This window comes from Mesocricetus auratus, unplaced genomic scaffold (genome assembly GCF_017639785.1).
Source record: "Mesocricetus auratus isolate SY011 unplaced genomic scaffold, BCM_Maur_2.0 Super-Scaffold_15014, whole genome shotgun sequence".
NCBI classification, from domain to species: domain Eukaryota; kingdom Metazoa; phylum Chordata; class Mammalia; order Rodentia; family Cricetidae; genus Mesocricetus; species Mesocricetus auratus.
The window spans coordinates 10,398,794-10,426,630 of NW_024429186.1; the positions used below are offsets into that span (position 1 = coordinate 10,398,794).

The 27,837-nt window shown below is 57.6% G+C and overlaps 1 protein-coding gene across 5 annotated transcripts in view; it reads left to right on the forward strand.

Annotated features, from left to right (window-relative positions):
* The first annotated feature begins 909 nt into the window (after positions 1-909).
* Begain (brain enriched guanylate kinase associated) overlaps positions 910-27,837 on the forward strand; it is a 32,380-nt gene continuing 5,452 nt past the window's right edge. Inside the window, exons 1-3 of one of the 5 annotated variants that reach the window (XM_040742491.1) lie at positions 910-1,021; positions 14,722-14,750; positions 26,741-26,902. In XM_040742491.1, the coding sequence (XP_040598425.1) occupies positions 980-1,021; positions 14,722-14,750; positions 26,741-26,902 (233 nt within the window). In that variant the 5' untranslated portion in view covers positions 910-979. Of the gene's footprint in view, positions 1,022-13,254; positions 13,415-13,808; positions 13,901-13,938; positions 14,320-14,481; positions 14,629-14,721; positions 14,751-26,740; positions 26,903-27,837 lie in introns of those variants that run through there. The other 4 variants (XM_013112229.3, XM_013112227.3, XM_013112226.3 and 1 more) reach the window with 4 other exon arrangements.

Genomic DNA, 27,837 nt, shown 5'->3' on the forward strand with positions numbered 1-27,837 from the left:
CCCCTGGACTATACATTTATCTAAAGGTGATTAAAATGGTAACTCTTGACGTGCGTATTTTACCACAGTACAGAACCAACATACATGCCTTATTCACCAGCAGTACCCTCTTATCTGCCTTGTGTTTGGAAACCATTAACAAGTGTGGACCACTGAACCCACCGGCCCTGAGGGAGGCCAAAGGCAGACTCTGTTTTCTCCTCTCACCCCAGAATCTTCCTGGCCCCATGTGTCCTGCACTCATATGTTGGCTGCTGCTGGACTGGAGACAGACCCCAGGGAGACCCTGGAGTTCTCAGGACTTATGCTGGCCTCACCCAGGGCCAGGATCGGGCAAGTCCCCCCCCCGCACAGTGGCCCTCCTGTAGTCACTCTCCCTTTCTTGTTACATATATACGCCCCAAAAATAAAAAATAACATTTACGGGTCAGGCTGGGAAAGGGGTGGGGAGGCTGTGGCAGTTTAAGGAGTCCCTGACTGGGATGGGGTGGTCAGGCACTGGCCTGGAGTGTAGGCCATACCCTTGGAAGCTACTTTCCTCAACTGTAAGCTCCCTGAGGGTAGGCACCTGTCTCTTACTGCCAAATTAGTCCCTGGGAACCTGTGGGGGGTGTGGGGGGGGCGCTAGCTGGTATACACCAGGTGCCTACTAAATGCTGAAGCCCCCACCCCCAAAAGGTTAATCTAGGCAGGGCCTGGGACACAAGGCACTGCGCCCCGCACTCCTCCATTCATGTCCGCCGCCATTCATGCGCGCGGGACTCATTCACCCCGCGCGCCGCCATTCCGCGCCCTGTGAGCCCCGCGCCCACCACGTGCGCCCAGCCCGGCGCGGCGCGGGGAAGCGCCGGAGCAGCCGCGGCTGCGCGGGGCCGGGGCTGGCGGGGAGCCGGGCCGGGGGCGGGGGGCGGGCGCTCCCTGCGGGAAGCGGGGCGCTGGGGAGCCCCGGCCGCGGGCTCGGGCGCGCAGAGCCGGGGCCATGTGGACGGGTAGCCGGCGGCCGGGCCGGCTTCGCCGGGCGGTGAGTACCCGTGAGCCGGGCGGGTAGGGCGCGGGGCGGGGCGGCGGGCACCACGCCGGGGCGGTCCCTGCGCGCGCCCGCGGCGGCCCTGGGTGGCGCCGGGGCCCGGGGCCCTCGCGCGGGGCGGGGCGGTTGGGCCTCCGCGGCTGCAGTGCGCGTGCGGCCTGAGGACGTGCGGAAGGCGGGTGCGGGGGACCCGGCTGAGCCCACCCCGCTCGGGGAGGGGGGCCGGCCGCAGAGAGGCCGCAGAGCCGGAAGGAGACTGGACAGGGGCTGGTTCCCGAGCGTGGGCCGCGCGTGTGCCCGCGCAAGGCTCGGGCACCTTCATCTCAGGCGGCCTTAGCAGGCCTCCAGCAGCCCTCCCATTGACAGGAGAGAAAACTGAGGCTGGGGAGGCAGGGGCTGGGCCGGGGCCCCACTGCAGGCGCTGACCTGCTCACAGAGCCCCAGCACGTTGGCTGGGAATGTCTGCCCCTAGTATTTCCGCTTCCTGCCTGGTTTAGAGGTGTTTTCTTCCTCATATGTGCCCACTCCATCAGTGCAAGGTTCCTTTGGGGCAGGAGCTGTATGGGCAACATCCCAGAATCTCCTGAGTGAGCAGGACGGACCAGGAAGGTCCTGAGGAGCAAGGGCAGGAGAAGTGAGCCATGCAGGTGTACAGCCCTGATGACCAGGGGTGGCCCAGCCCTGCAGTCCCTGGACTAGCGCCTTGAGCACAGATAGGGTATCATCTTCATGGACTCCCATACTGCCATGGGACGGTCTCTTCCGTTCTCTGAGCCTCAGTTCCTCCACCGGCCAGGAGCAAGTGGTCATTGCTACTCACAAGTCCAGGCCATGAGAAGGTCTCTAGGAAGAAGCCCCTTATCCACTGTGGTGTGTCTGGACAGCCCACTAGGGCGAGTGGCCTTTGGGGGCGGCTCTGCCTGGCATCTGTGACAAGCAGGGCGGGGAGGCAGCAGCAGGGCCTGGCAGTCTCCTGCAAACCCTCAATTTTCCTACATCTCACTATAATCAGGGCGGCTCTGGAAAGCGAGCAGTGGCAGATGCAGCACAACACCTAGGACCCTCGCAAGTTACTGTCTCCCGTGGGCACATTCCCGTGGCCTGTTCTGTGCGACAGAACCTGGAACTTCTGGAGCCTGGGGAGTGAAGTGGGGTAGCAGGAATGCCTGGGGTCATACCTGTAGGAGCTTCCCATAGGCTAGAGGTTGGGTAAGGGGCCCTCAGGCGCCCAAGAGCGGAACTCAGTTTGAAGCAGTCCGCACAGGAACTTTCTAGCTACTCTCTCTCTCTCTCTCTCTCTCTCTCTCTCTCTCTCTCTCTCTCAAAGGCCATGAGCACCCGGTTGGCCTGTGGTGGCTGTCATTTATAGACTACTGACTGTGTATTGGGCGATGTTATCTGCACCCTCCCTATGGCAACACCTTGGAGAATGGATGGATGAATAAGTGAATGAATGAGTGGGTGGGAAGGAGGGACAGAAGTCCATCAACCCATGCCATCCGTCCATGGCTTGGAGACAGTCCACAGGATTTCCCTACAACTCTCAGGAGAAGTCCCACAGGCTAAGTTGGAGGGGGTGCAGTTAGTGTTGGGGTAGAGGAGCAAGGCTTGCAGGGAGGGGTGAGAAGGCATGAGCCTAAGGACCGGAAAAAGCATCTTGATGAAATGCGGCTGTCATAGGTCAGGGGAGCCCTCCTGGCACAGGTCTGATGTTCAGAGTACCTAAGCTCACTGTGTTAGTCCACAATTGCCCCAGGGTCCCTTCTCTACTCTCATCCTGCCTCAGAGCTGGTCTTGAGACTGATGAAGAAATCTGGATTCGGTCTGAAGCCCTGGGTTCCTTTCTCTGTTCTGTCAGTGGTTTGCTGTGTGACCTCAGAGGCAAGGCCCTAGACCTCTATAGAGACCAGTACCAGAGGCCAAGCACCTGACACAGCCTGAAGAGTGACCCAGAGCAGGCCCCAGCAGGTGACTGGTGGCTGCAGCTGGACAGTGTTGTCCCTGTAGGGTCAGTCATAGGAATATGAAGAGATGAGTGAATGAGTGAATGAGTCGGGACATTCTCTGTTCACCTTGTAGAGTTTCCTTGGACACACCTGTCACTTAGGTAGATGGCCTTCAGGAGTCCACAGTCTAGTAAGAGATGTGGCCCCCTAGCCAGTGCAGCAGAGGATGAGAAGGTACTCCTATGCCTCGGTAGTTGAGCCTGGAGGTCAGGATGGTGCCTCTAATGGCATCCCCTGCAGGAAAGCAGTAGCCACCCAGCCCTAGGCTGAGCCAGGGAGCTGCAGTTGCGTCCGATCAACAGGCTCTGAACCAAGTTGGGAGATTGGGTAGGGAGACACGTGAAAAGATCCTAAGTCGTGCCACTGGTGATGCATGCTGGGATGGAATGGAGGGGAGACATCGGGCCTGGGGAAAGTGATGGAGATGGGTGGTGGTGATGTATTTGTGGGAGTTTGGAGCGGGACAGACAGCGCATAGCGGGACAGACAGCGCATAGTGGGACAGACAGCGCATAGGTGAGTAGAAAGTTGGAGAGGCAGGTGATGGTCGTAGAGGAGAAGAGGGTGGGGGGCGATGGAAGAGGGTGGGGGGACGGTGGAAGAGGGTGGGGCCGATGGAAGAGGGTGGGGGCCATGGAAGAGGGTGGAGGCCATGGAAGAGGGTGGGGCCGATGGAAGAGGTGGTCTAGGCGGAGGACCCAGGGGGCAGAAGGAAGCGTTTGTGACTGAAGACCCTAGTGCAAGGCAGATGGCTGAACGGATGCGTGACTGTGTAGATGTCGGGGGACAGATGGGTGAGCTCAGGGGTGGCATCAGACTGTACGATTGTAGACATGGGAGAATGGGTGAGTAAGTAGATGGGGTAATGAGAGGGTGCTGGGGTAGGCAGGACCTCCGATGGCGCTAAGATGAGGGTAGGATCGGATGGGCGGAGGGACTCAGGAAGAGCGGTGGCATGTGGGCCTAGGCGTGCAAGGGCAGGTCTGCGCACAGATGTGCGCGTATCAGCCCGTGAAGACAAGCCAGGGGGATGGTGCACGGCGGAGCCGATAGATTGAGGAGCGAGACAGCGAGTAACGGGTGGGTAAGTGCCTGCCAGCGGATGGGGCGTGGGCCTGAAAGCATGGGTGGATAGTTACAGGCCCTGTGGGCGGAAGACGGTGGGTACAGTGGCAAGGTGGAGCGTCAGGCCATGACCTGACTACTGTCTGCTCATGTGCCCCTCAATCCCTCTGCTCCAGAGGAGGACCACTGAGCAAGGCTGAGGGAGGATCAGGCCCCGGTGCTGACTACTGACGGGTTTCAGGGTCGGGAGGAGGCCCAGGCGGCCACTGAGCTCACCCCACCAAGGGATGTGCCATCGGGAACCACGTGATGCCCCATCCAAAGATGATCAGGCAGCCTGACAGCCCCACAGGGGCTTCTCTCCTGGGTTGGGTGGTGGACCCTGTGGAAGGTCTGGGTGGACAGAGTAGATAGGAAGTGTCAGATATCCAAGAGCTGTGACTGTCCTGGAGGATGCTTGGGTTATCAGTAGGAAGCTGGGTGTCCCAGGGCACTTTTCAGAGTTCCCCCTGTGAAGGAGAGCATGGTACAATTCGGTACTTGGAGGAGAATGTGGGAAGGAGGCCAAGGTCTCTGTTGTGCTTGTTCCATAGATGGTCTGTGTGGGCTGTGTGAGGCTGTGGTCTTTGTAGCATTTGCCCCAAACGTGGTCTATGGTGGCCGTGTGCATTTCCCAGTAACCCTGCCTCTTCCCAGTTCTTCCTCTAGATACAGAGTGGCTGGCCCTAGCTTGGGTTTCCAGGGCTTACCACCCAGGAGAAGCAGGCAGCACCTACCTCTTCTTCCTGTCCGCAGGGCCTTTGACAAGCTACTTCACCTAAAAGACCAAGTTCCCTTTGCCACTACAGGGGAGACTGAACCTGCCATGCAGGACACCAAGTGGGACAGTGGTACTCTGAAGAACTCGGGCAGTATGCATGCTGCTCAGGAGCAGGGCTCACCTCCTGAGATGGTAACCCAGACTACCAAGAGGCCCGCAGGCCCAGACGGCAGCTGTGATGGCCTCATCTTCAGGGCAGAGAGCCAGTGAGTTGTTATGACAACAGAAACTTGTCTCAAGTGGCTGGAACTCAGGAATAGGCTCAAAGTACCTGTTGGCCAAGGCCCTAGGGCTCTCCAGGGACCATACATGCTAGTGCCAGAGACAAATGAGCGCCCCTGCAAGTGAGCTCCAAGTCCTTCTGGGACCCCTGTCCACCACACTCCCTACTGCCCTGACCACCCTGCCAGTCTGGGTAGTTAGATGAGGTGGCACCCTAAGGTCTGATGGGTCATTGTTCTTGCAGGCAGTGAGGTAGGCGATGGAGGGATGTTGGGAGTACAGGGGAAGCTGTTGGGGATTGTGGCAGGGTACACTGGTTCTTCCAGGAACTGGAGATTCCTCCTGATGTCTTCACCCAAATTCCAGCCCACAGCAGGTTTCCATCAGACTGGGGTGATACTTGTGAGTCAGCATCTGAACCTGTAGGTCTTTCACTCTGCCCACCTAGCCATTGACATATATTCCCTACACAGCCCTCCATTTATTCATCTACCCTCTCACCCATTCATCCATTCATCAATCCACCCACTTCCCTACATACCCATCCGTCTTTCCACCTACTGATTGATCATCCTCCTACCCATCCATCCACCCATCCACTCACTCCCTTAACAACCCATCCACCTACCCATCCATCCACCCATCCATTCACCCATCCATCCACCCATCCATTCACTCATCCATCCACTCACCTATTCATCCATTACTCTGTCCATCTATCCACCTACCCATCCATTCACCCAATGATTCATTCATTCATCACCTATTCATTCATTAGCTTGTCAGTCCATCCACCTACCCACCCATCCATTCATCTACCTACCCACTTAGCCATCCATCCATTCACTCATCTCTGCAGTCATCCATCCGTCCACTCACCTACTTCCTTGTTAAGCCTGTGCCATGAGCCAGATGCAGTGCAGAAAGCTGGCATTCACATGAGAGCGACGGAGACTACGCAGATGAGCTCTGGGGGCCATGTCATGAGAAAGGCAGTGGGTATGAAGGAGACTGTGAGTGGCACATATGATCTAAATGTGGGGACAACAGGGGAAAAACTATTGAGTTGAGCCTCTAAAGGGTAGCCAGCAGTTAGACGGTGAGAAGATTGGGGGGTAAAAATAGTGGTTGCTAAGGCCCCTGGGCCACACAGAGTTTGATCCATCCAAGAACTAGACACATTCCTCTGGGGGCAATGGAGGGAAGGCTCTGGGGTCTTCAGAATTCTTCCAGCTATGTGGACATGTGACACTGTCAAGTCGTCCAGGCTGGGGATTTACAAAGCCAGTGCTGCCATACGTAGGAGGCAGATGATCACAGGGGTGCAGGTAAGGCTTGGCGGCACCTGTGGCCTGAAAAGTGACGATGGAGATGGTAGGGAGGTGATCAGGACAGAGCGGAGCTGGCTGTGGTTTGCCCGCGTTGGCCCGTTGAGCCTTCTTCCTTGGTGCTGCTGCATGCTGACTCGTGCAGCCCTTCAGCTGGCTAGTATGGGCCTCAAGGAGGGACCTAGCAGCACCCAGAAAGCCAGGACCCCGGGGGCTTGTCCTGTGGCATCTCAGCAGGCTTCCAGGTGCACAGTGTGGATGGGCAGTGCCAAGGTGGTGGTGGAGGCTGCCAGCTGGCTGAGGGCCTGGGCCTGCCACAAGCTTTAGTTTCCTTTGAAGCCCAGGGGTGACACAGCTTCCCTCCCTTGTGGCTCTACCCCCTGTCACCGCACCTGGGCCAGAGCTACAGGTCCCTGCTCCAGAGTTGGCAGCCGCCACCACGCACCCCATGCCCGTGTATCTCAGTTGTGTGTAGTTGCTAGCAACCAAGGCTGGAAGTAGCTGTGAGTAAAGCGACACAGGGCCATGTCTCTCCGGCTGAGTGACAATGCAGGCGGGAGGTGTGGGGCTCACGTGAGGTTTCAGTGCTCAGCAAGGGTCCACCTTCGTTTCGTCTTCCCGTTCCTCCTGTCTTTGTGTGGCCTTGGCCACAGGTATGGTTCATGGTGCAGTGTGGCTGCCACAGCTCCAGCTATAGAGCGTGATGAAAGAGGATATGGAAGCGGGAGCCTGAAGGACGTAGGAAGCCACCTGGTCTGTGTTAGCTCCCTGACGGATGCTCCCGGCGGTTTTATATCTCCCTGGTAGCAAGGGAGCCTGGGAAGTGTGGGGTGTTAGTTGTTGATGAAAATGCGGGTTCTTTTTGAGAGGGAGAGGTGTGTGTGTGTGTGTGTGTGTGTGTGTGTGTGTGTGTGTGTGTGTGTGCGCGTGCATGTGTGCACATGAGAAGGCTGGAGGTTGAGACTAGTTGTCTTCCTCCATTGCTTTGCACCTTATTTCCTGAGACAGACTTTCTCCACTGGACCTGGAGCTCACCAATTCAGCTAGGCTGGCTGACCAGAGAGCTCCCGGGGAGCCTCCTGCCTCCACCCATCCAGTGCTGGAGTAACAAGACATGCACTGTCAGCCCCACCTTTGTATGAGTTCTGGGGATCTGAATCCAGGTCCTGATGTTTGCATGTTACCCACAGGGCCCTCTCCCTGGCCCTGGATTCCGACTCTTGGTCAGGAAGAATAGGGATGCAATGGGCGCCAGATTATAATCTGATCCAGTTGTTGAAGTTATGCTTTCCCTGTGCCTATACTGAGTGGTGGCTGTGACAGTTGTCTGTCCTTCTGTCCTCTGTACCTAACTCCAGCCATGGCAGCCCCTGTCTGTCCACCAGGCAGAGCTGAGGACATGACTTTCTCTTGGATACCAATCCCCAAAGCTTACATTTAGTGTCGATCAATTTTTGGGGGTGGGATCACCACGTGCTGGCATGGGGTCGATGAATAGGAGGGCATTGGCTGGCTGTCGTGGCCTGACCCAGGAGGGCATTAGTGTTCGGCCGGGGGAGACAGATGATGGAAAACATGACTCTGGGCCACCTGAGAAGAACGCTTACGGGGGCCAGCTGCCAGGCCCAAAGCCCTGGCCCTGCTAGCACCGGGTGGGGAGATTCCAAGTGCCTCCTGCCATCCAGGGCAGAAACCCACACAAGGGAGATACACAGCCACAAGCAGAACCTCGGCACAGGCCTGGAGAGCACTGTTTCTCACCCCACCTGGAAAGCAGGTCGCTGCCAGGCCAGGGCACTGAGGTCTCCTGGCTCTCCTTCCCCAGAAGAACCCCCTAACTCAGGCTGCAAGGTGGCTGGGGGATCCCTTGCCTGCTTGGGCCGCCGGCGGGAGGCCAGGCTGCCTTTCTCCAAGTTCCTGGATGAGGTCACTGTGCGTGTGTTGGACCCAGTGACCCTGGAGGGCTTCAGGGGTCCTCGAGGCCACAGCCAGGAGACCTCTCCAGGTGAGCACAGCAGCGGCCCAGCCCAGGAACCCCAGACCAGAGCCACAGCCTCCGAGGAAAAGGACCTGACTCAGAGCCCCTGGCATTCCTTGGAGGCTACAGGCACCGGGGGCCCTGGCATGGGCAGCAGCAAGCAGGGAGATCCAGCCGATTCCCCCAGCACATACCGGGTGAGTCCCCATCCTACCCCAGTCCCCAGCATGAGCATGAGTCTGCTCCCCACAGGTCCAGTCCGACCCCTCATCACACTGTTTTCTATGATTGTGTCAGAGGCCACAAAGGCACAAAGCATGAATCACTGAAGATGAAAGTGCGTGTGCTGGCTTTGGTGTAGCAAACTGGGTGGGGTCTGGGCTCAGAGTAAACAATACTAGTAACAATATTAACATCATTGCTGGGTCAACAGAGCCTTCCTGGTTCACCACAGGTTGGAGGCTCCTAAAGATATCCCTCCTATACACTGAGGACAGTGTTCATTCTATGGTTCCGATTCCATCTAAGCTGGCTCATTTAGCAAAGCACTATAGCTACCAGGCTAGTTAGTGGTCTAGAGAGAGGCCCACCTGCCTATTGATTGGTTCACCCTGCTCTAAGCTCCTGAGTGCACTATCTCATTCTCTGTTACTCAGTGTGCAGGGAAGGGCACTGAGAGCCCAGCTGCGGTGAGCCTCCAGTCTGTCCTCGTGGCCTCCAGGTGGCCTGCCTGCAGGGCCCGTCTTATGAGGGGGACATAGAGTTCTGCTTCTCAGAGGTCCCCAAAGCATCCCCTAGGGTCCACCAGGACCAGCTGCCTGCTGTGTGATTGGATGACTTTGCCTCCCCTGGCCTCGGTTTTCCCAACAGTACATGGTTCCCATCTCTGCCATGAGGTACTGAGGTACTGATAATCATCTGGGATCCCCACTGTCTGCAGCTCTGGGCTCTGTATATATTCTCTCTCTCTCTCTCTCTCTCTCTCTCTCTCTCTCTCTCTCTCTCTCTCTCTCTGTCTGTCTCTCTCTGTCTCTCTCTCTGTCTCTCTCTCTGTCTCTCTCTCTCTGTCTCTCTCTCTCTCTCTCTCTCTCTGTCTCTCTGTCTCTGTCTCTCTCAGGACTGAGGACATGGCCCCAGGGGAGTTGCTGACACCCAGGCTTCTGGAAGGCTCTGTCACAAGGCTCCAGTTAGAACCTTGGAGGGGTGCCTTGCAGCCGAGAGTCCTGGGGACTTGATAGCCCAGGGGTACATGGTGAGGCGGGACCACCCTGGAAACCCATCTGTGAGAGCCAATGCCTGGCCTTCAGCAGCTCCCCTGGGGACGGAATGGATGACTAGCATGAGGTGCTGGGTTTTAGTCCTGTCTCTGTCCTGTCTGAATGAGTGGCCATGGGTAGATGAATAGGAAATCAGTGTGGAAGGTCACAGGAAACTATAGCTACTACAGACTTGGGACTGAGGATCACTCATACCCCACTGTGAGCGACTTAAAAGTCAACTCTTTTTTTTTTTTGAGAATCAAAGTATCAAAAAAAAAAATCAAGAGGCACCGAGCCAATGATATGGAAGAGTAGGGTTGTGACAATATTTTGATGTTGAGTGACCTTGAGCAAGTGGTTACACATGGGTTTGGAAAGTACCTCCCTCATGGTGCCCTGGGCGCCTCTGAAGGGCGGCTGGTGCATGCACCCTGTCTCCTACCATGTGGGAATGTGGGACGGAGTTGCTAGATCTTCCAAATTTTTCAGTAGAAGCCAAAAATATGGATTTTAAAATGTAAACTCTTCCAATTTTTAAATGTTGGCTCAAACATTTAAAAAGAGAGAGAGAGAGCGAACGAAAGAAAGAAACCTCAAACAGACCAAATACAACATGCTAGCAGGCCAGATTTAGCCTGGGAGGCCAGTTTGCAGGCACAGGCCTGGGTGACGAATGTAATGGGGTTGGAGGGGGATCCCTGTGAGCCCCGTAGCTCCCAAAAAGCCCAAGGATGCAGGGCCTCTGTACCCAAGAAGGATGGCTTGCCCCCTTCTTGGGACAGCGCCAAGCCAGGCTAACTTGCCAGGCAGCCTTGGATGGGCATTCTTCTTGCCCCCATCAGCTGAGGTTGCCATGGGGACCCCACAGCACAGACAGAGCCCTGGGGGTTGCCTGGGGATGCTAGATCCTGTCCTTAGCTCTCCCATGTCCCAGCCGTGGCGTAAAGATGACCTCTCCCTCGTAGAGACTCCGCATGGAGCCTGCAGGTACCCTCCTGAGTCCTGTGACTCTCTGTTGGCTACACCGACCAGCGTAGGGGTCTTAAGTGCCACCTGTGGTCTGACCACCCCCAGATCTGCATTTCCTGTCCCTGTTCCCCAACTCCAAGCGCCTATGTCTCCATCGATGCCTCCATTGACTGTGTGGGCAACTTGAGACCCTCTAGAGCAGAGTCCTGTTCTCTCTTCCCCACCCTCCAGCCAGTCTGCATCCAGGAGTCTTTCCACCTCTACCCGGTACCCACCCGGCCTGATGCAGGGGCCTCTGCTAGACTCCTGGAGTGCTGATTGTTCCCAGCTGGGGTACACACTACCCTTCTCCAGTAGTGGGTCTCGGCACCCAACTCGCGCTTGTTGAACAAATGCAGGAATGCCAGGAGCACGGGAGGAGTCTTCCCCAAATAGCCATATAAAGACTGCCTCTCTGGGGCAGGCACGCTCAGCCCCTCCCTTGGGGCCACCTGTCACTCAAAGCATCCCCCTCCCCCAGAGGATTGTTCTTCCTTCCTTCCTAGAGGAAGCCTGGGGCTCAGACAGGGAGATAGCCTTGCCTCAGGTCACATAACTGATGGAGGGATTCTCACATTGCAGTCAGTGAGGGGTAGGCCCTGCCCATCTCCCACGTTTTAGGCTGTTTCCTCAGCTCCTGTTAGGATGGACGTGAAGGAGAAATAGTCAAGGACAGAGAAGTGAGAATGAGCACAGGTCTCAGGGTAAGTTCGGAGCCCAGGCTTGATGCAGGCCCTCCCTCCTCCAACCTGACTTCCTCCTTTGAAGTGATTTTGGTATGTACCTCAGATGTGTGTGGAGCAGGTAATGTGAAGCCATTTCCATGTCTTCAATGGACAGAGCTATTTGCTGAGTACCCAGGGGCCCAGGCCTCCAGCTGGCAGAGGCAGGCTCCTGGGAGGGCCAGGGGTGGCCTGTGGCAGCAGGACTGGAGTAAAAGCACTTTCATTCACAGACCGTCCCTTACCTGTGTGTTAGAAGGCCCCCTTGCTCTGGCCACAGTGTCATAGTAGCCATTGAAGGGCATTCTGTGCAGCCTGGGAAGCTAGAGAAGGCATCAGCTGGACAGAAGTCTGAGCGTAGCATCCTAGAAGAACAAAGCTCCTGAGACAGAAAACTGGGTGGCCCAGTGGTGGCCTGTGTAGGGAGGGATAGGGTCTCTGCTAGGCAGGATTGAATGTTCCAACCCTCACCAAGGCACAGCCACCTACCTCCTCAAGGGAGTATGTGGGGTATGCAAGCCACCATGCCTAGGTGACACAGGGAGGGCGCCAAGTCAAAGCGAGCCTCTGGGCCTCTGGCCATTTTGCACTTGTTTCATGGGGATTTTCAGGAAATAAAGACAGAGGTGACAGGAAGAAGATGGTCCATCCTGGTCAGAAGGAGCCCCGTTTGGGGCTTAGGACATGTAATAAGGAGGGTGCTCAGGGCATTCCTGCGGGCCCTGCAGGAGTTGGCAGGTGCCTGAGAGAAAGGCATGTCCTCAAGCATGCTCAGGTGAAGGGGCTGGGAAGCAAAGGTCCCCTGGACCACGCTTCCCCAGGTTAGTGAAGAGGAGCACCAGTCCTGAACAGTACCAGGGCCCAGGAGGGCCAGCCTCAGGTTCCCAGTTCCCTGAAATTCCTTGTGTCTGGCTGCCCCTCCTCCACCAAATCAGGGTACTCTGGATGGCACCAGCAAAGACGTGGGCTTCTATCTGGCTGGAACTAAACACAGTAGCTACCCTGCATGCAGAATTGCTTGTGAAGGTAGACTGTAAAAGCCAGGGCCATGCTGACCCACCAGTCCTGGGAGAGAGGAGGATCAAAGTCGTGTGCCAGAATCAGGGACAGCCAAGGAAAGGGCAGGGGCTGCGATTCCATTGTCTCCTGCCCGGCCCAGCCCCCACCCTAGCCACTGAGCTGCCCATCGCCTCCCTTGCTTCTTTCCCAGTCCCCTGGGAGGTGGGGGGTTCCCAGACCAGCCTTCTAGAAGAGCTGAAATAGTCAATGTAAATAATTGATGCTAGCTTTTTAAAATGAAATTTTAATACATTCTTATTAATTCCAGACAAATGCCCTGGCAGGTCATTCACTGTGAGTGATTGAGGAGGCCGAAGCCAGATGAGGGATGGCCCTACCTTTGGGTAGAAGAGGCCTCTTGTGAATGGCGTCAGACCCTGAACAAGCACTGTCATGTCAGCTTGAGGGCCCAGCTCCCTGGTAGATCTAGGGCCCTGATGACTGGAAGGAGCTACTACCCTGGATCTGGGGCAGGTAGCTTTCCATAATATAAACCCCAGACTTGGAGTGGAGGTGCACCTCCAGATTGGCCCCTAGAGAGCCTGCTGGCCTCCTTTGCCCTCCTCCCGGGTGGTAGAATTCCCGTCAGCCACCGAATGAGTGGGGAGCCATTGGTGGATGGATGGGTAGAGGAACACTTGGATTGGGGGGGTTGGTTTCATCCCGGCTGGCTCTGACCCTGCCAGTGGACGGCTCCTCCCACCCTGCGCTGGCTAGAGGAGGCCAGGACTGCTGGGTGCTGGGTGTCCTGGGGAGATCCGGGGCTCTTGCGTAGAAACTCACAGCCAGCCTGGGGAAGGCTGGAGAAGCCATACTTCGGTGCCATAGGACCCAGGCATGCACTGTCCGTGTTTATTGAGTGCCTGCTATGTGCTGGGACCCAGTGCGAGAGATGAATGCTGTGATGGGGACTCGGAAAGGTGGGCCTGGGAAAGAGGGTCGCTGGGGGTCGTGCTGGTATGCGTCAAACTCTTAACTAGAGAACTCTGATCTGAAGGAGGAGTCTTAGAAGGGGGTCTGGGCTCGTGCTTTTTGTAAACTTTTATTAAAGTGTTCAGGGAGGGAAGCCCACCGGGCGCCCCAGGGGTCCTTTCTCAAACCCAGCCCCTCTGCAGCCCGCCAGAGCTGGAGGGCAGCAGAGCGCCTGTCCGAGCTCCTCCCGCCCTCCCACCTCCAGATTTGAGGGGAAGAAACTGAGGCTGGGGGAGAGCAGGGGAGGCCTGCTCGGGCGCCCGGGAAGTTGCTGGCCGAGCTTGGCCGAAGATACGAGGCCGGGCTGCGCCCTCGCTCGGCGGGGCGGTGGGGGAGGCGGCGTGGGGCCCGGACTGAGCAGAGCGCGCTCCCGGCGGACGCGGCGGCGGCGCCCGGCGCGAGGGTCCGGGATGGGCAGCCATCAGTCTTCTCAGGTCTGTGGCGTCGTCCCAGAGCTCAGTCTCCAGCACAGCCTTTAGCGGGAGGGCGGGGGCAGCCCCGGGGACGGCCTCGGCCGGGCTAGAAGAGCCCGTTGTGCGCAGGAAGTGCGATCCAGCTCCGGCCGCTCGCCGTCCCCGGGGTTCGCCGGAATCCGCAGGGTTAACAGGGGCTGGTGGGTCCCGGACGTAAGGAGGTGCCGTCCGGCACAGAGGGTCTTCACATCGCACGCGGGCGGGTCTGCGCCAGCGGCTCGGATCCCCGCAGGAGAACCGGGCGCGCCGGGGTTAATCCCTCGGGCCCAGAAGGGGGGGCAGACCCCGAACCCCAGGATCAGAGACAGCAGGGTCCCGGGCCAGGACCAGAGTGCCTGCTTCCGATGCCGTTCCCCTCGGGCTGCGTGAGCGCCGGCCGGGTACGAGGTTCCAACACTCTCTAGCGACTCAGCGCTCTTGCGCTGCCGGGCTCGGGAGGGACAGAGGGAGGGAACGGGGCAGCAGGGGTTAACGGCGGGCCGGGGAGCGGCGGGGGCCGCGGCTGCCCGAGAGTCGACGGGCACGGAGGGGCCCCTTTTCCAGCGAGACCGCTAGCCGCCCGGGCCGCTGCATCCTGCGTCCCCGACCCGTTCCCGGTTCCCGGTTCGGTCCGGGGGGCGTAACTCGGTGGCGGCCCGGGCGGGCTCACCTGTTACACGGCCGTGGCCCGGCGCGCCCACTGAGGCACGGTGGGTACGGGTTGGGGCGCGTGCGGGGCTGCCCACGGAACGGGCCGGCGGGGCGCCCAGCCGTGCGCTGACCCTTTCCTTTGCTCTCCGCAGGCCTCTGCCGCAGACATGGACAAACTCAGGTGAGTGCTGCGGGCGGGCTGGGGGTGAAGGGGAGAACGGGCCGGGGGTGCGGCGGGGTCCGGTGGGTGCGGGGTGGGCGCAGGTGACGGGCCGGGATGCGTGGATGGGCGCGGGACAGCGCTTGGGGCTCGGGGCGGCCGCTGCAGGGGCGTCATCGCGGGCCGGTCCCCGAAGCCCTCACGCGCTCGCCCCCCTGGGACCCCAGGACCCCGGTGATGCGTCCCCGCCGTTGAGCCGACAGTTGTCGCGGCCGCGGTGGCGAAGTTTTCGCCGATGGCGACGGGAGGGGATGGAGCCCGCGCGGCTACCCAGGCCCCGCATCTTGGAGCCATTTTGGGGGAACCCCGCGGCCGCGGCCCGGAGAGCCCCCAAGGCCTTCCCGCGCACCCCAATTTAGAGCGGGGGCCCGGGCTCCGAGGGGCCCGGCGCGCGGCAGACCCCGGACCAGCCCATTTGAATATTCTCGACTTATGACGATGTCGCCCTTACCTTCGGACCCCCCTTCCCCCCCCACAGTATTTTCCTCCCGAGCCAGGGCCCAGTCTATGTGGTCAGCAGGCCCAGCCCTTTGGTGCTGGGTTCGGGGCCCTCGCACCTAGCCTGAAGGGTCTTTTATCCTCCCTTGTCCAATACCAAAATTGTCAGTATGGAAAAAATTGGGTAAGAGGCCCCCAGTCCCTGAAGGGTAGAACCTGATCAGGCCTGGCCCAAGGTGGGGCCTGCCTCTAGGGGAGGGGCTGGGCCTTAGCAGCTGACCTTCAATACTGGTAAGTGGTCTCAGATACCCAGGTATCTGGAGACAAGAACAGAGGGGTCAGCAGATCCTGAGCTGGGAGGGGTCCAGACTCTTGGGACCTCAGAACAAAAACTGATGTGTCAGTGGGCCAAGGCCCACCTTGCATGGTCCAGGCCCAATTGGAGGCATCCAGGCCTAGGGAGCCATGTTCTGTCTGTGGTCATTGCAATGACCTCAAACCCAAACCCAGACTTCCTCCCCAGGCCAGACCCTCCCTGGTACCCCTCACTGACTGTTATTCATCACCACCCCCACACTGAGGCCTGGGGGGGGGGGAACACTGCTCAATCAACTGGGACTGGGGAAAAAATCAGAGATTTCCAGAAACATGATGGATTCCCTAAGGTTCCTTCCTCTCTCCCTGTCCTCATGCTCAGCCAAGGGTCTTGAGAGTGGTCTGAGTGTCGGTCTGGGGTCTGATCCACCTGATGGGGGACATAGGTAGGCAGATGTCCAGCCCTGGACTGAAAGGGGAGGGCTGGGAGCAGTGATTAGGACCTGGGGCCCTGGACTGGATCAATGACCTTCCAGACTAGGTGGGGTCTTGAAGATGGGATTCACTCTGCCTCCTGGAATTGGGGTGGGAAGGGTCCTATCCCCTGGGGTTGGGGAGGGCCCCATTCTTGTCAGCTGCTGGCCCTCCAGCTCTCTGCTTGCACAGCTTCCTCCAGAACGTTCCTCCCCTGATGGTATGGGTACTGAGAGCCATAATGGGTTTCTGTCTGGAGATTAGGGTTGTGCCTGAGGACCAAAAGAACCAGAGGCTAAGGATAAGGAAATCCAGTCACATGACCTCCTTTCAGGGTGGTCACAGGATTTGGGGTCCCACAGATCTAGCTTTTAGCAAAGCCTTCCCCTTGATATCGAGTTTCCTCAGCTGCAGAATGAATGTCCCTATCAAAGGATGTTAGGAGGGGGAAAGGGGTCTGGGGCCAGGAGCACACCAGGGGCCCAGACAGACTGTCCCCCTGCCAGGAGAGAATGTAACCTTCAAGTCCCAGACAAAAGGAATGGTATTTGTGGTTGAGTGAAGGGGTCCTGGTCATCCAGAGATAAGGTGGTAGGTATGAGCTTGGTTCTGCTTCCTGGGACAGGGAATGGGGACCTCTGTCTCTGCTGTAGCCTGGGCTTTGGACCTAGGCTCAGTTCTGGGAAGTCTAGCCTTGGCTCCACCCACTCCTCCGCCCACCCACTCCTGGCTTGAGCCTGGCTGGCTAACCTGCAAAAAGACATGAATAGCAGCCTTTTGTGAGCAGATAAGCTGCTGGGACCTCACTGCCTTCGCCCCTCTGCTGGACTCGCCCCCCACATCATGATCCCGACATGAAGCTCACAGCCCCATGGCCCTCTCTGCCCGGGGAAGCCTTTTCCTTACTCGGTTAGTACACAGCCAACTCAGGCTCAAATGAAGCCTCTTCACCAGGATTCTTACTCCATCTGAGCACCTGACAGTGCATTGGATGCTGAGAGGCAACCCAGCTGTCCAAAGCAGGCACACAGGACAGGGATAGGTGACAGTGAGGTCTGCCCAGGATGCTCCAAGTACCTCTCCTGAGGTATTGAAGGATGATTCTTAGGATGCCTGAACTAGGGCTCAGAATGACAAGTTAGACAACACCCCCCCCCAAGAGCGCAGGGACCTCCAGCCTTAGGAAGCAATGCCCGACAGAGGAGGGATGGGGACTGGAGGTCAGGGGGCTGTCCCAGACACTTGGAATGAAGTCTCTCTCCTCCCTAGTGTCACATGTGAGCACCCTGAGAACTAGGTTTGGCTACTCGCCCCAGTGCCAGGAAGGGACTTGCACACAGTAGGACTCCTTGGGCCCAGTGGCACATAGTGGGTGCACAGCCACACCTATTGATGACCTGGCCACGTGGCTGTAGCCCAGTATCTTCCCCCTCCCTGAGTCCTACACACCCCTGCTCAGCTACTCCACCCCCTGCTCAGCTACTCCACCCCTGCTCAGCCACTCTGCCTCCAGCTATCTGTAAGACTCTGGGTGACACTGCAGCATTGGGAAGTCCCTGCATCTCAGCTGCCTGATGTGTGGTGGCCATGGGCCCCTCTCTGCTGCCATCTTAGGCAGCACCCCCCCCCTTGAGCTGCAGTTTCTCCTCCATCCTGAGGTGCAGGGGGGGCTACTCAGCAACCCAGAGATTCCCTCACTGGGGACCACGCCTTCTGCCCAAAGCAAGTCCTTAAAGGGATAGTGCAGAAAAGCAACACAGAGCCAGTGATCAACTGCAAGACTAGCTGTGAAGTTAGAGCAAGCCTGGGGACCGCCTACCAGCTGCCAGCCACCACAAACCTCCGAGGTCCTTCCCCCAGTACAGCCCCCCCCCCTTCAGAGTTACCAGGACCCTGGCTTTGTAATACAGGCTCCTGGCTTTTGAATTCATGAGCAGCTCCACTGGGTCTCACTGGGACCCCCTCTGGGATTCATCTGTGTCACCCAGTGACTGGCCATCCCACTGAGCCACAGGCATTCCTTAGTGATTGGATCAAGGTAAGCAGAGCTGCTGTGACCATCCGTGGACAAGTGCCCTGGGTATGCCCAAGTCCCCACCAACTTTGCCCAGCAGATGTGGGCATGGGGTCCTCCCTAGCCGGATTCCTGTCATTTGATGTCCCTCTTGGGTGCCATCTGCAGGCGCTTTCCCCAGGGATCCCACTGTGACTTCGGATTGTGGGAAATCTTTATACAGCCGACTCCAGCAGGCCGGTGCCTCCTGCCACTGTGCACTGCTCACCGTGGTCCTTGGGTAGATGGGACTTGGTGGCTTCGGCGCTGTGGCTCAGACTGGGCTACTGGGATGGCCTTGGGGCGTCACGGTGCTGGCAGGCACTCCACCACTGAGCGAGCCCAGCCTGCTCCTGTTTTCCTACTGAAGTCTTCTGTGTGCTGCTAATGGATTTCCAGGTGCCCTGCACGGCCTTCCTCTCCTTGAACTTGGTCCCCGTGTCCCGAGGCCAGCATTATTTTCACACAGACCTGCTCTTGCATTTTCCCACAGTTTGGTCTGTTCACTTCACGGTTTCTCAACCAGCCGCACACAAACCAGGCTGTTTTTACTGCTGGGGCAGTGGAGGGTGGGGGAGCAGCCACTGGCTCCAGATAAACAAGTGGCTGTCAGGCAGCCTTATGCCTGTCTCAGCGCCCCCTTCAGGACAACAAGGGTACTTTTCCTAAAGCCAAAGCTGAGGACGCATAAGGCAAGCCTCCAGACCTCTGCTCCTCAGCCCCCCCGCGCTCCCCTGCAGCCCCCACCCCACCCCTGACTTGGCACATCTGCCCTCATGCACTGGATCTGCCCTGCCCTGGAGGCCTAGCCTTAGTCCTCTGACTTGTCACTTAGACTTTAGTTTGCTCGTTGATCACAGGCTCAACTCACTTATTAAGCACCACTGTTTACCAAGGGCATTTTAGTCAAAGGAGAATATAGAAAAAAACCCTGCAGTTAATGGAGACAGAGACCTTTTCTAAGCAAGTAGAATTTGCAAGCGCTTTGGGGACAGAGATGGGGCGGGCGGGGCAGTTGTGCAAGCCTGAAAACAGCAGGGAGGCAGGAGATAACCGCTGCAAGGGCCGGGTAGGGATGATGGGGATGGGGGTCCAGGGGTAGAGGTGGCCCCAGAGATGGGTTCTGGGTGCATAGGGGGTCCATGAAGCCGAAGCTGCCGATGAGAGGGCTGCAGTAAGACAAGCAAGAGCTGGGCCTGAGCTCCTGACAGACGTGATGGGGACAGCCGTGGGCAAGTCTGTGCTCTGGGGGTATGTGGGCTTGGGGCTCCTTGCATGTGGGGGTGTCTCCCCGCATTAGACCCCTACTCAAGCCCATCTACCCACTACGCCAACTGGCCAAGCCTCTCACCAGATGAGGTTCTTCAAGGCTCCCACCTCTACTTCTAAATCTGATGCTCCTAGAAGAGGTCTAATTCTCACTAAGGTGTGAGTGACTACCTCCTCTTGAATTCTTCCTTTAGGGGTCAGACCATTGTAAAGGGTCCTGGCACATGTATTTCCCACTCTGTTTCCCAGCCCGTCTGGGACCCTGCTCTGCCAGTCCTCCTTCATGGAGCATGCCATTTTATGAAAGCGGGGTCGCCTCCCTAGCTTGAAGGCCAGTTCTCTATTTAGTGGCTGTGTGGCCTTGAGTAAATGTCTGACCCTCTCTGATTCTCTGATAATGGTGCTTGCTTTGATATATTGAATGCATTTGCATAAACTTGGCACTCAGCTGATGCTATAGAGACTTAACTCATTATAGCAACTACATGCCTCTTTCAAAGGGTCAGTTATTGCCCCTCAGGGACTATGTTGCCCCACCCATTAGGCAAGTGACATTATTCCCATAGTGAGGAGGAGAACGGAGGCGGGATGGAGAGAGTCTAGGGTTTGTGGCAGGACTGTGTTTAGCGTTAACCCTATCAACCCTGGACAGGAAAACACCCACGGGACTAGAGCAGGTAAGAGCGTTTGGTTCTTGCGAAGAACTCAGGTTCAAATCCAAGCCCATACACAGTAGTTCAGAATGGTCCATAATTCCAATTCTAGGGGCCCCAACACTCTCTTCTGACCTCTAGAAGTACCAGGCACACATATGATGCACAGACATACATGCAAGCAAAATATTCATACTCATAAAATAAACCTCGTATGTGAGTACAGGACTTCCTCAGCTGAGCAGGGGTTGCCTGCTCTATACACACCTGGCAATGGTCCAGATAGCCCCCCACCCACATTTAGGCATTCTATCCACAACCATAACCAGGGCACCACATGTCAAGAGGCCTCGTGACCCTTCTACGGGGCTGGAAGAAGGCTCGGGCCATGGAGCAAGCTTCTGGAGAGAAGCCATGATGGTCACCAGTGACTCCATGGGATTTTGTTGCAGATAGGGAAACTGAGGCACACCGAAGACAGCCTCCTTCCACTAGTGAGTTTATCTATGTCTGTTGATAGTGATGAGGACCCTGAAGGTTTGACCTCAAGACAGATCAATGCCCAGGTGGCTTTGCAGCCCCCTTATCTAGGCTCAGAGGAACATGGCACCCAGGAGACGTTTGGGAGCCCCTGAGGAGACACTGTTGACATTGAGGCTCACTTTGAGGCTATTCATCCATTGTGCTGTCCTGCATGCTGACCCTGTCTTAGGGTGGGACACAGCCTCTGGGGAGGGGACAGGGATGAGAGGGCCAGGCAGGAGACTCAGGAGCCCCAATGAAGCTGGGGGCTGTAGATGCCCCAGGAACCCATGTAGCTCCTCTGCTTAGCCTGTACCAGGCTCCCGCTCTGACTCTACCCCCCAAGGGTGGCCCCCAACACAGCACTTCCAGCTCTCCAATGCCGGGCATCCCTGAAGCCTGTGCTTTTTTTTTTTTTTTTTTTGTGGCTGATCCAAGCCCCACCCCACTTCCAGACCCCAACACAGTCACAGCCCATCCCAGGATACAAACCCCAGCACAGCCTGGTGACCCCCCCCAACACAGGGTCACTGATTCAAGACTAGGACCCGAGGCTGAGAGGGGAGCACGGGGGGGGGAGAAAACCCTTCCTGAAGGCAGAGAGGCTGTCTGTGGAGAGCCCCTGAGCCCTGCAGACAGGTAGAGGCAGTGCTGTGGGGATACCTGGAATCAGATGCACCAGGGGACCGTGGCAGCCCGTGATAGTTGCTACTGGGGATTATTGTGAGCGTGTGCACCCAGGGGAGGAGAGCGATTGCTGATGGGAAGCAGAAATGAGGAACACTCCAAGGATGCTGGGAAGGAGTAGCCAGCCAGCCAGACACCAGGTGAGGGACAAGAAGGAACTGACAGGTGCCATTCAAAGGTGGGGACATAGAGACGGACAGCAGGGGCGGACTGCCTGGGGACCAGAGAAGGTGGTTACTGAAGTGTGAAAAGAAGCCACCTACTGGACTGCTGGAGAGAATGATCTAGAAGGAGGGGGGGGCTCGCTGATTCAGAAAGGAGGGGTTTGCTGGAGCTGACAGAGAGCAGGCAGGGCCCAGAGGGTTGTCCCAGGCGCATAGCACAGGTGTCAGGCAGATGTAGGTAGGTGGCACATGGGGGTGACATCTGTGGAGGTTCCCTTGGATGGCTTCCTGTGCTCCATGCTGTAGGTGGTGGGAGGAGGAAGAGGAGGGTAGGGCAGAGACACGAGGATGCTGGTGGCAGGATTCCAGGTCAGTCCATCTTTAGGGGCTGAGGCCAGGTGGCAACCTCCTGTCCTTGGGGTGGGGGAATGGAGTGACAGGGAAGCATGGAGGAGGAGTGTAAGAACAGAGAAGGGGGCATTCCTGGGGGCAGGGGGGCTCTGTGTACCCAGGCCCTAGGGCTCTGTAGCTGCCCTGGACGCCTAACTCTACCCACCCGGGGGCCTCTCCATGACATGGGACCCAGCTCTCAGCTCTTGGCAGGGGGTGGGGGGTGAGGGTGGATCAGGACTGCAGCTATCTGATGAGGTGAGGAGCTGATTTTTAGAGGCAACCCCCTTCCAGACAGCCCCCTGCTGTGGCCACAGGACCACATATGACAGTCCTGTCCCCTAGCGCATGCCCAACAGGACGTCACAGAGGCGTGCACGACCTTTCCACGGGGGCTGTTCCCTTTGTGACACCTTAGTGACCATGATGGCAACACAGTGCTGAGGCTTACATTAACATCCACCGGGGTAATAAAGACAGCACAGAGCTGAGCCCGGCCAAGTTCTGTGACCTGGACAGGCTTGACCTTACCCATGCTGCACCTGTTTCCCCAGCTAGCAAGTGGGGGTGGGGGAGGGGAGATCTAAGAAGACGATGAAAAAGATGGATGGGGACACCTGGGCAGGAGCTCCATGACTCACCTGCCCTTGGGGGAAGGCAGTCGCAAGCATGAAGGATAGAATCATCCAGGCTGTGACCAAGGTGCGTCAGACCCTGAAGATGGACAGAAACGTAGCCACGGGCATAATGCAGCACAGGCCAGAGCCCCTGAGGGTGTCCCCGGCAGGAGATACCCCGCTGACGTGCTGAGGGTCAGTTGCCCTGGCTGGTCCATAGGAGCAGAGGTGGCCCGCACTCTCCACAGCGAGGCTGATGTTTCTACCGTTGGGTATGTGGTCCCCAGGGAGCTAGTTTGAGGCTTGGGAGAGGACAGGTTAGTTCTCTGGGGCTGTGTTAGTAGATAGAGATAGCCCTTGGCAGTGGCTTTGAAGAGTGGCATTCTAGGTTGGTTGAGAAGATGAACTCAGCCCCCGGTAGTCATGCCTGGCCTGGCTCCTTCAGCACCAGGCAGCCATGTGCCTCCCAGCCTGGCTGGGTGCTGATACCTGAGGTGGCCCTGTAGGCTTTAGTGGCCAGGTGACAAGCCAGACCGCCACACCGTCCACTCAGTACTAAGACTAAGCAGGTTGCCAGAGGAGGTGGTCTGCAAGTGGAGATCCTCCTGAGGGAAATCTCCCAGGCCCTGAGGAAGCAGGAGAGCAGTCAGGGGCTCCAAGACAAACAAGCAGAGGCCAGGGGAGTAGTGACCCAAGAAATGAGAATCTGGGCGTTTAGACTGGGTACAGAGGCCAGGGCAGGGTGTGGTCTGCTTAGGTTTAGAAATGAGCTACCCAGTTGCCAGAAGGTCTTGGAGCTGAAAGATCTGTGCACCCTTTCACTCAAAGGTAGACAGGCTGGTAACCTGACCATTCAGGGGAGCAGTTCTTTTCAGGTGAGGAAGAGTTAACCTGGGGTAGACAGAGAAAGATGCTGGCAGAAGGGACATGGGGACAAAGTCACCAAAATGAGAAAGTGCTTGCAGCATGTGAAGAATGACAAGCAATTTGGCGTTGTTGGAGCATGACTGCCGGGGCCAGGCTGAGCTGTGCTGGAGAGCAAGGCAGACTGAGCGCAGGCCTTCCGCGGGGCCCCACAGAATGCCAGTGACACCGAACCAGACCGACCCCCGGCCCTCCCCTGGCCCTGGAGCAGTGACCAAGAGTCCAGCCCCATCCCTCATCACCATATGGAGCAGCAGGCAGTCACCAGGCCAACATAGATAAGAGTCCCCGGCAAGACAGGTAGCCCCAGAGACCGGAGAGCTGTCAAACCGTGCATCCCAAAAAGGGGAGGGAGGACAGATGTCCCGGTGCGAGGGACAGCCCAGCGGGCAGGAGCGGGGGCAGTGGCTGATAAGAATTAGGAAGGATGCAGAGGAAACGGATGCCCTGGCTAGCTCGGGAGCCTTCAGCTACACGTGCACAGAGTCCGCAGGTGGGTCTGGAACCTTCCTTTTTGCCTGGGTATGCTAGAGCCAGCACAGGCAGCCTCTAGACTGCACAGGTGCTGTGGTTATCATCTGCATCTAAGATGAGTGGTGACAGTAGCCTTCTTGTTTGTTTTGAGAGGAAGGCTCTGGTCTATGCCTACTGTTCCCTCAGTGTCCTGTGCTTTCTCTACCCTCAGGGACCCTTGCTGGTCCCTGGGGTCCCTCGGAGCTTATTTGCCAGGCATTTCCTGGGAGAGGAAGACAGTTTTGTGTCTACAGATTCCCTCCATGGAGAAAGGATTGCTTCCATGCCTAGAGGGAAGGAAACGGGCTAGGAAGCAGTGCATGGCAGGGCCCCGCCCCGTCTCTTCCTGAGAGGCACCCAGTGTCAGGGATCACCTGCTCATATGCCCCCCGGGGCACTCGTGATCAAGGTAGGGCAATCACTGGCCCTGCTGGGTGCGGGTACAACCCACACCATCCCCCAGCAGGCTCAGCTTTCTTCTGCCTGTCTTCTCTCCTGAATGGGGCGCAAGAAGGTAGTGAGTTAGTCCGCATCTCAGCCCTGGGACCTGCCTGGTGATCTTCGAACCGTGGTATAGCCTCCCCAGAGCCTGCTTCCCTCATGTCTGTACCAAATGCTGCACTGACAGTTTCCATGTGTTTACCTGGCTCAGAACAAAAACAGACATTCGATGGTGCGTGAACATCCCGTAAGTGACCACAATCAGACCTTGCATCCGCTCTCGGCCCAGGTACATCCAGCCCCTCCCTGCACCCCAGTTTCACTAGTGGTCCCAAGCTTCATCTAGTGCTGAGGCCTCCAAACTGAGGCCCCCCGCAAGGGGCTATTAAGTGGGAATTTGTTGGTTAGGGCTTCAAGGAGAAGAGTGTGGTCACTGCTGGCCTTGGCCAAACCAGGAAGGGAGACAGCCTAGACCCTTCCACCCTCTACAGCCCCTCCACACCCCCTCCCCGCCCCCACCCCCTCTCCACCCCACCCCACTCCCACCCACCAACCACTGATGCTTACAGTGACAAAATTTGATCCTAAGTAAATTTTTTCTTCTGATTTTCTATCTGTAGAAAAGATGACAAATCCAGAAAAGTATACATTTCTTTTTCAATTACCCAGCATTCCACCACCCAGGCATAACAAATGAACATTTCTCTTCTTCTGTGATGGCCTGTACAGCCAGTCTTTTGGATGGGATCGAGAGGCTCCTCGGCACATCTGCCTCATCCTCCAGCCCTCTCTGAGAGCCTGGTTTCTGGGCCAGCCGGGGAGCTCTAGTGGGTGTTACTGGCTCACCTCAGTGGTCAGCTCCGAGCATGCCTGCACATGTGCCCCTCAAGTTCATGTGTCAGGCCTGACCACAAAGGCTCCGCGCCCACCATGACCTTGCGGCAGGCACATGTGTGGTACTGTCCTCCAGAGGGGCTGAGGCAGACCTGTGTCCTTCATTATAGCCACAGTCACAGGCAGGGGTGGATGGGCAGGGTCCCAGCAGAGGATGAAGAGACCCTTGGTATCGCAGATCCCAGACTCGCATGCATCAGCTAATGTGGGCTCCCTGCAGACAGGAGCCACCTGCCCCTCCTTGCCCCTCGGACCCAGAAGTCACGCATACCAGGAGCAGAGCCTTCCAGAAACCAGACCCAGGACAGGACAGGCACTTGATAGATCCAGAGGGCGGGTGTGGCTTCTCCCTACAATATACCTGAAGCTAAGATAGAGGATGCAGGCCTGTGGGTGGGAAGAGAAACCCCCCAAATAAATCAGAGATACCAAGAAGTAAGGGTGAGGACCTGGCAGCCCTGCAGGACTCGGGGCTGCCTGAGGCACAGGGCAGCCAGGGACTGTGCAGCCCTGTGGGAGACGAGGACGGAACTTTTCAGAACATGTGGGGCCTCAGGGTGGGGCTGCAGCTCCTGACTGAGGCCAAGAGGGAAGGATTGCTGAGGAGCAGCTGTGCATCTGACAGCCCTTGCTGGTAGCGTTAGAGGCTCTGAGCTCTTTGATGGCACCGGGTCCCACTGTGGTAGTGTTCCTTGGTCACTGGGGGTTTCTGCCACCATAGCAGATGGACCATGCTCTCACCTCTCCCGGAGGGCACAGCCTCTTCCTATAGCTTCCCAACCTCAAGGGCTGCTGCCCACTGCGACTCTGCTTTGCATGGAGTGGGTACTGCTGGAAGCTTGCCACCCCACAAAGGAGGAAGGGCCTGAGTAGCGGCTGCCTGGAGTGGGCTGGTGCAGCTGGGCAGGCTGCCTGGAGGAGAGCAGCACAGAGACAGCTGGGTGAGGCGGCAGAACACCTGGCAAGCCGGGCCTGTGTGGGCAGCAAGGCCTTGCCTTTGGGTTTCCCTTGCTACTTTGGATTCTCTTTTGGGGACTGACTCTCAGGAGGACCCGCCCCCTTTCCTCAGGTCTGGGCAGGAATCCAGGAATGCGTTATGGGGGTGGCTGGGAGCGTGCCTGTGGCATGTGTAGCTTACTCACGGGGTTGGGGACACTTCTGGTGGTGCCTGCCTGCCCTGCACACCCCTCACTGGGTTTTGGAGTCAGGGAGGGGGTGCCTAGACCATAAGCCCCACAGTGCATCTGGGCAGTTGGGTCTCCCAGCTCCTCCCCCCTCCTGCCCGCCAGGCACCTGAACTTCCTTCTTGCTCCCTACCTACAGCAAGTCTACTACAAGTTACACTCTCAGGTGTTGGGGCTAAGATGGGATGGAGTGTGAACAGCGGGCAGCAGAGTCCTGAGGCCGCCTCCGAAAGGGACATGAGTGCCGGCAAGGCCGCCACAGAGAGGGCAGGGCTACGCCTGAGCGCGCACACTCAAGTATTAGTGGGGTCGCGAGCACAGTGCGTGCCCACGGCATGCCTGGCTGGCCAGTGTAGCCTCAGTTTCCCCGTGCTCAGCGGCACAGCAGGGCCAAGCTGCCTGTTGTCTTGCAGCGCCCTGCAGGAGCAGAAGGGCGAGCTGCGCAAGCGGCTGTCCTACACCACTCACAAGCTGGAGAAGCTGGAGACGGAGTTTGACTCCACTCGCCACTTCCTGGAGATTGAGCTGCGGCGCGCTCAGGAGGAGCTGGACAAGGTCACTGAGAAACTGCGCAGGTGAGCACGGGGCTGGGCTGGGCGCAGGGGAGGAGCTACATCATGGCAATGCCAACTGTGGCCATGACTGGCAAACGTGGAGCAGAGCAGCCTGCCCAGGTCTTGAACCTGCGGCCCACTGATGCCGTTGGCAGGCTCTTCCAGTGCCCTCTTCCAGACCCGGCTTCTCACCCCCTCACCCCCTCATACGTGCACTGCTCTGACACTGGACGAGCCAACAGCCGAACAGGAGGGGCTGCTTCCAGACCCCAGCCCACTGGCCACAAAAGCTCCTGAGATGAGCGTGGACATAAGAGTGGCATCTTGAGTGACTTGGGGACTCAGGATGCATTGAGAGGAGGACCATTTTCCTTCTGGCATTGATTTTTCTAAACCCTATTGTGGGTATCCCCAGCTTAGAAACACAAAGAGAATGCAGGCTGCTGCTGGCTGAGTTTGTTTTAAATACTTAGAGAAGCAGCTGGCACTGTCCCGAGGGCAGTGTGTCCCTCTTCGAATGGTCCCATTCTTCTGGGTTTTTGAACATCACCACCAAGCTGTGTGGGAGCCAAGCTTGGTTAAAGTCCCAGCTCTGCCACTTAACTCCATTAAGCGTCTTTTTGTGTCCCTTTCCCATCGGCAAGGCAGCAATAAGACTGCAAAGGTTGTCTAGAGGACACTGCTACCATGCCCGGTCCCCCAGCCACCAGCAAGAGAAGCCCAAAGCATATTGCTCTATCTCTACCTGCTTCTCCAGGTGGATCCATGTCCTCCCGGTCGCTGGCACTCATGCCAGGGCCACATATACCTGTCTCCTTCTGGTGTGCAGTTGACCTGTAAAGCACCTGCCAGTTTCTAAGACCTGAGCACAGCTCTCACAGCCTCTTATGCACACAGGCCTCCCTGTGTCCTCTCTAAAGAGCCCTACTGTGTGTGGGCAGAACAATGGGGCTTTG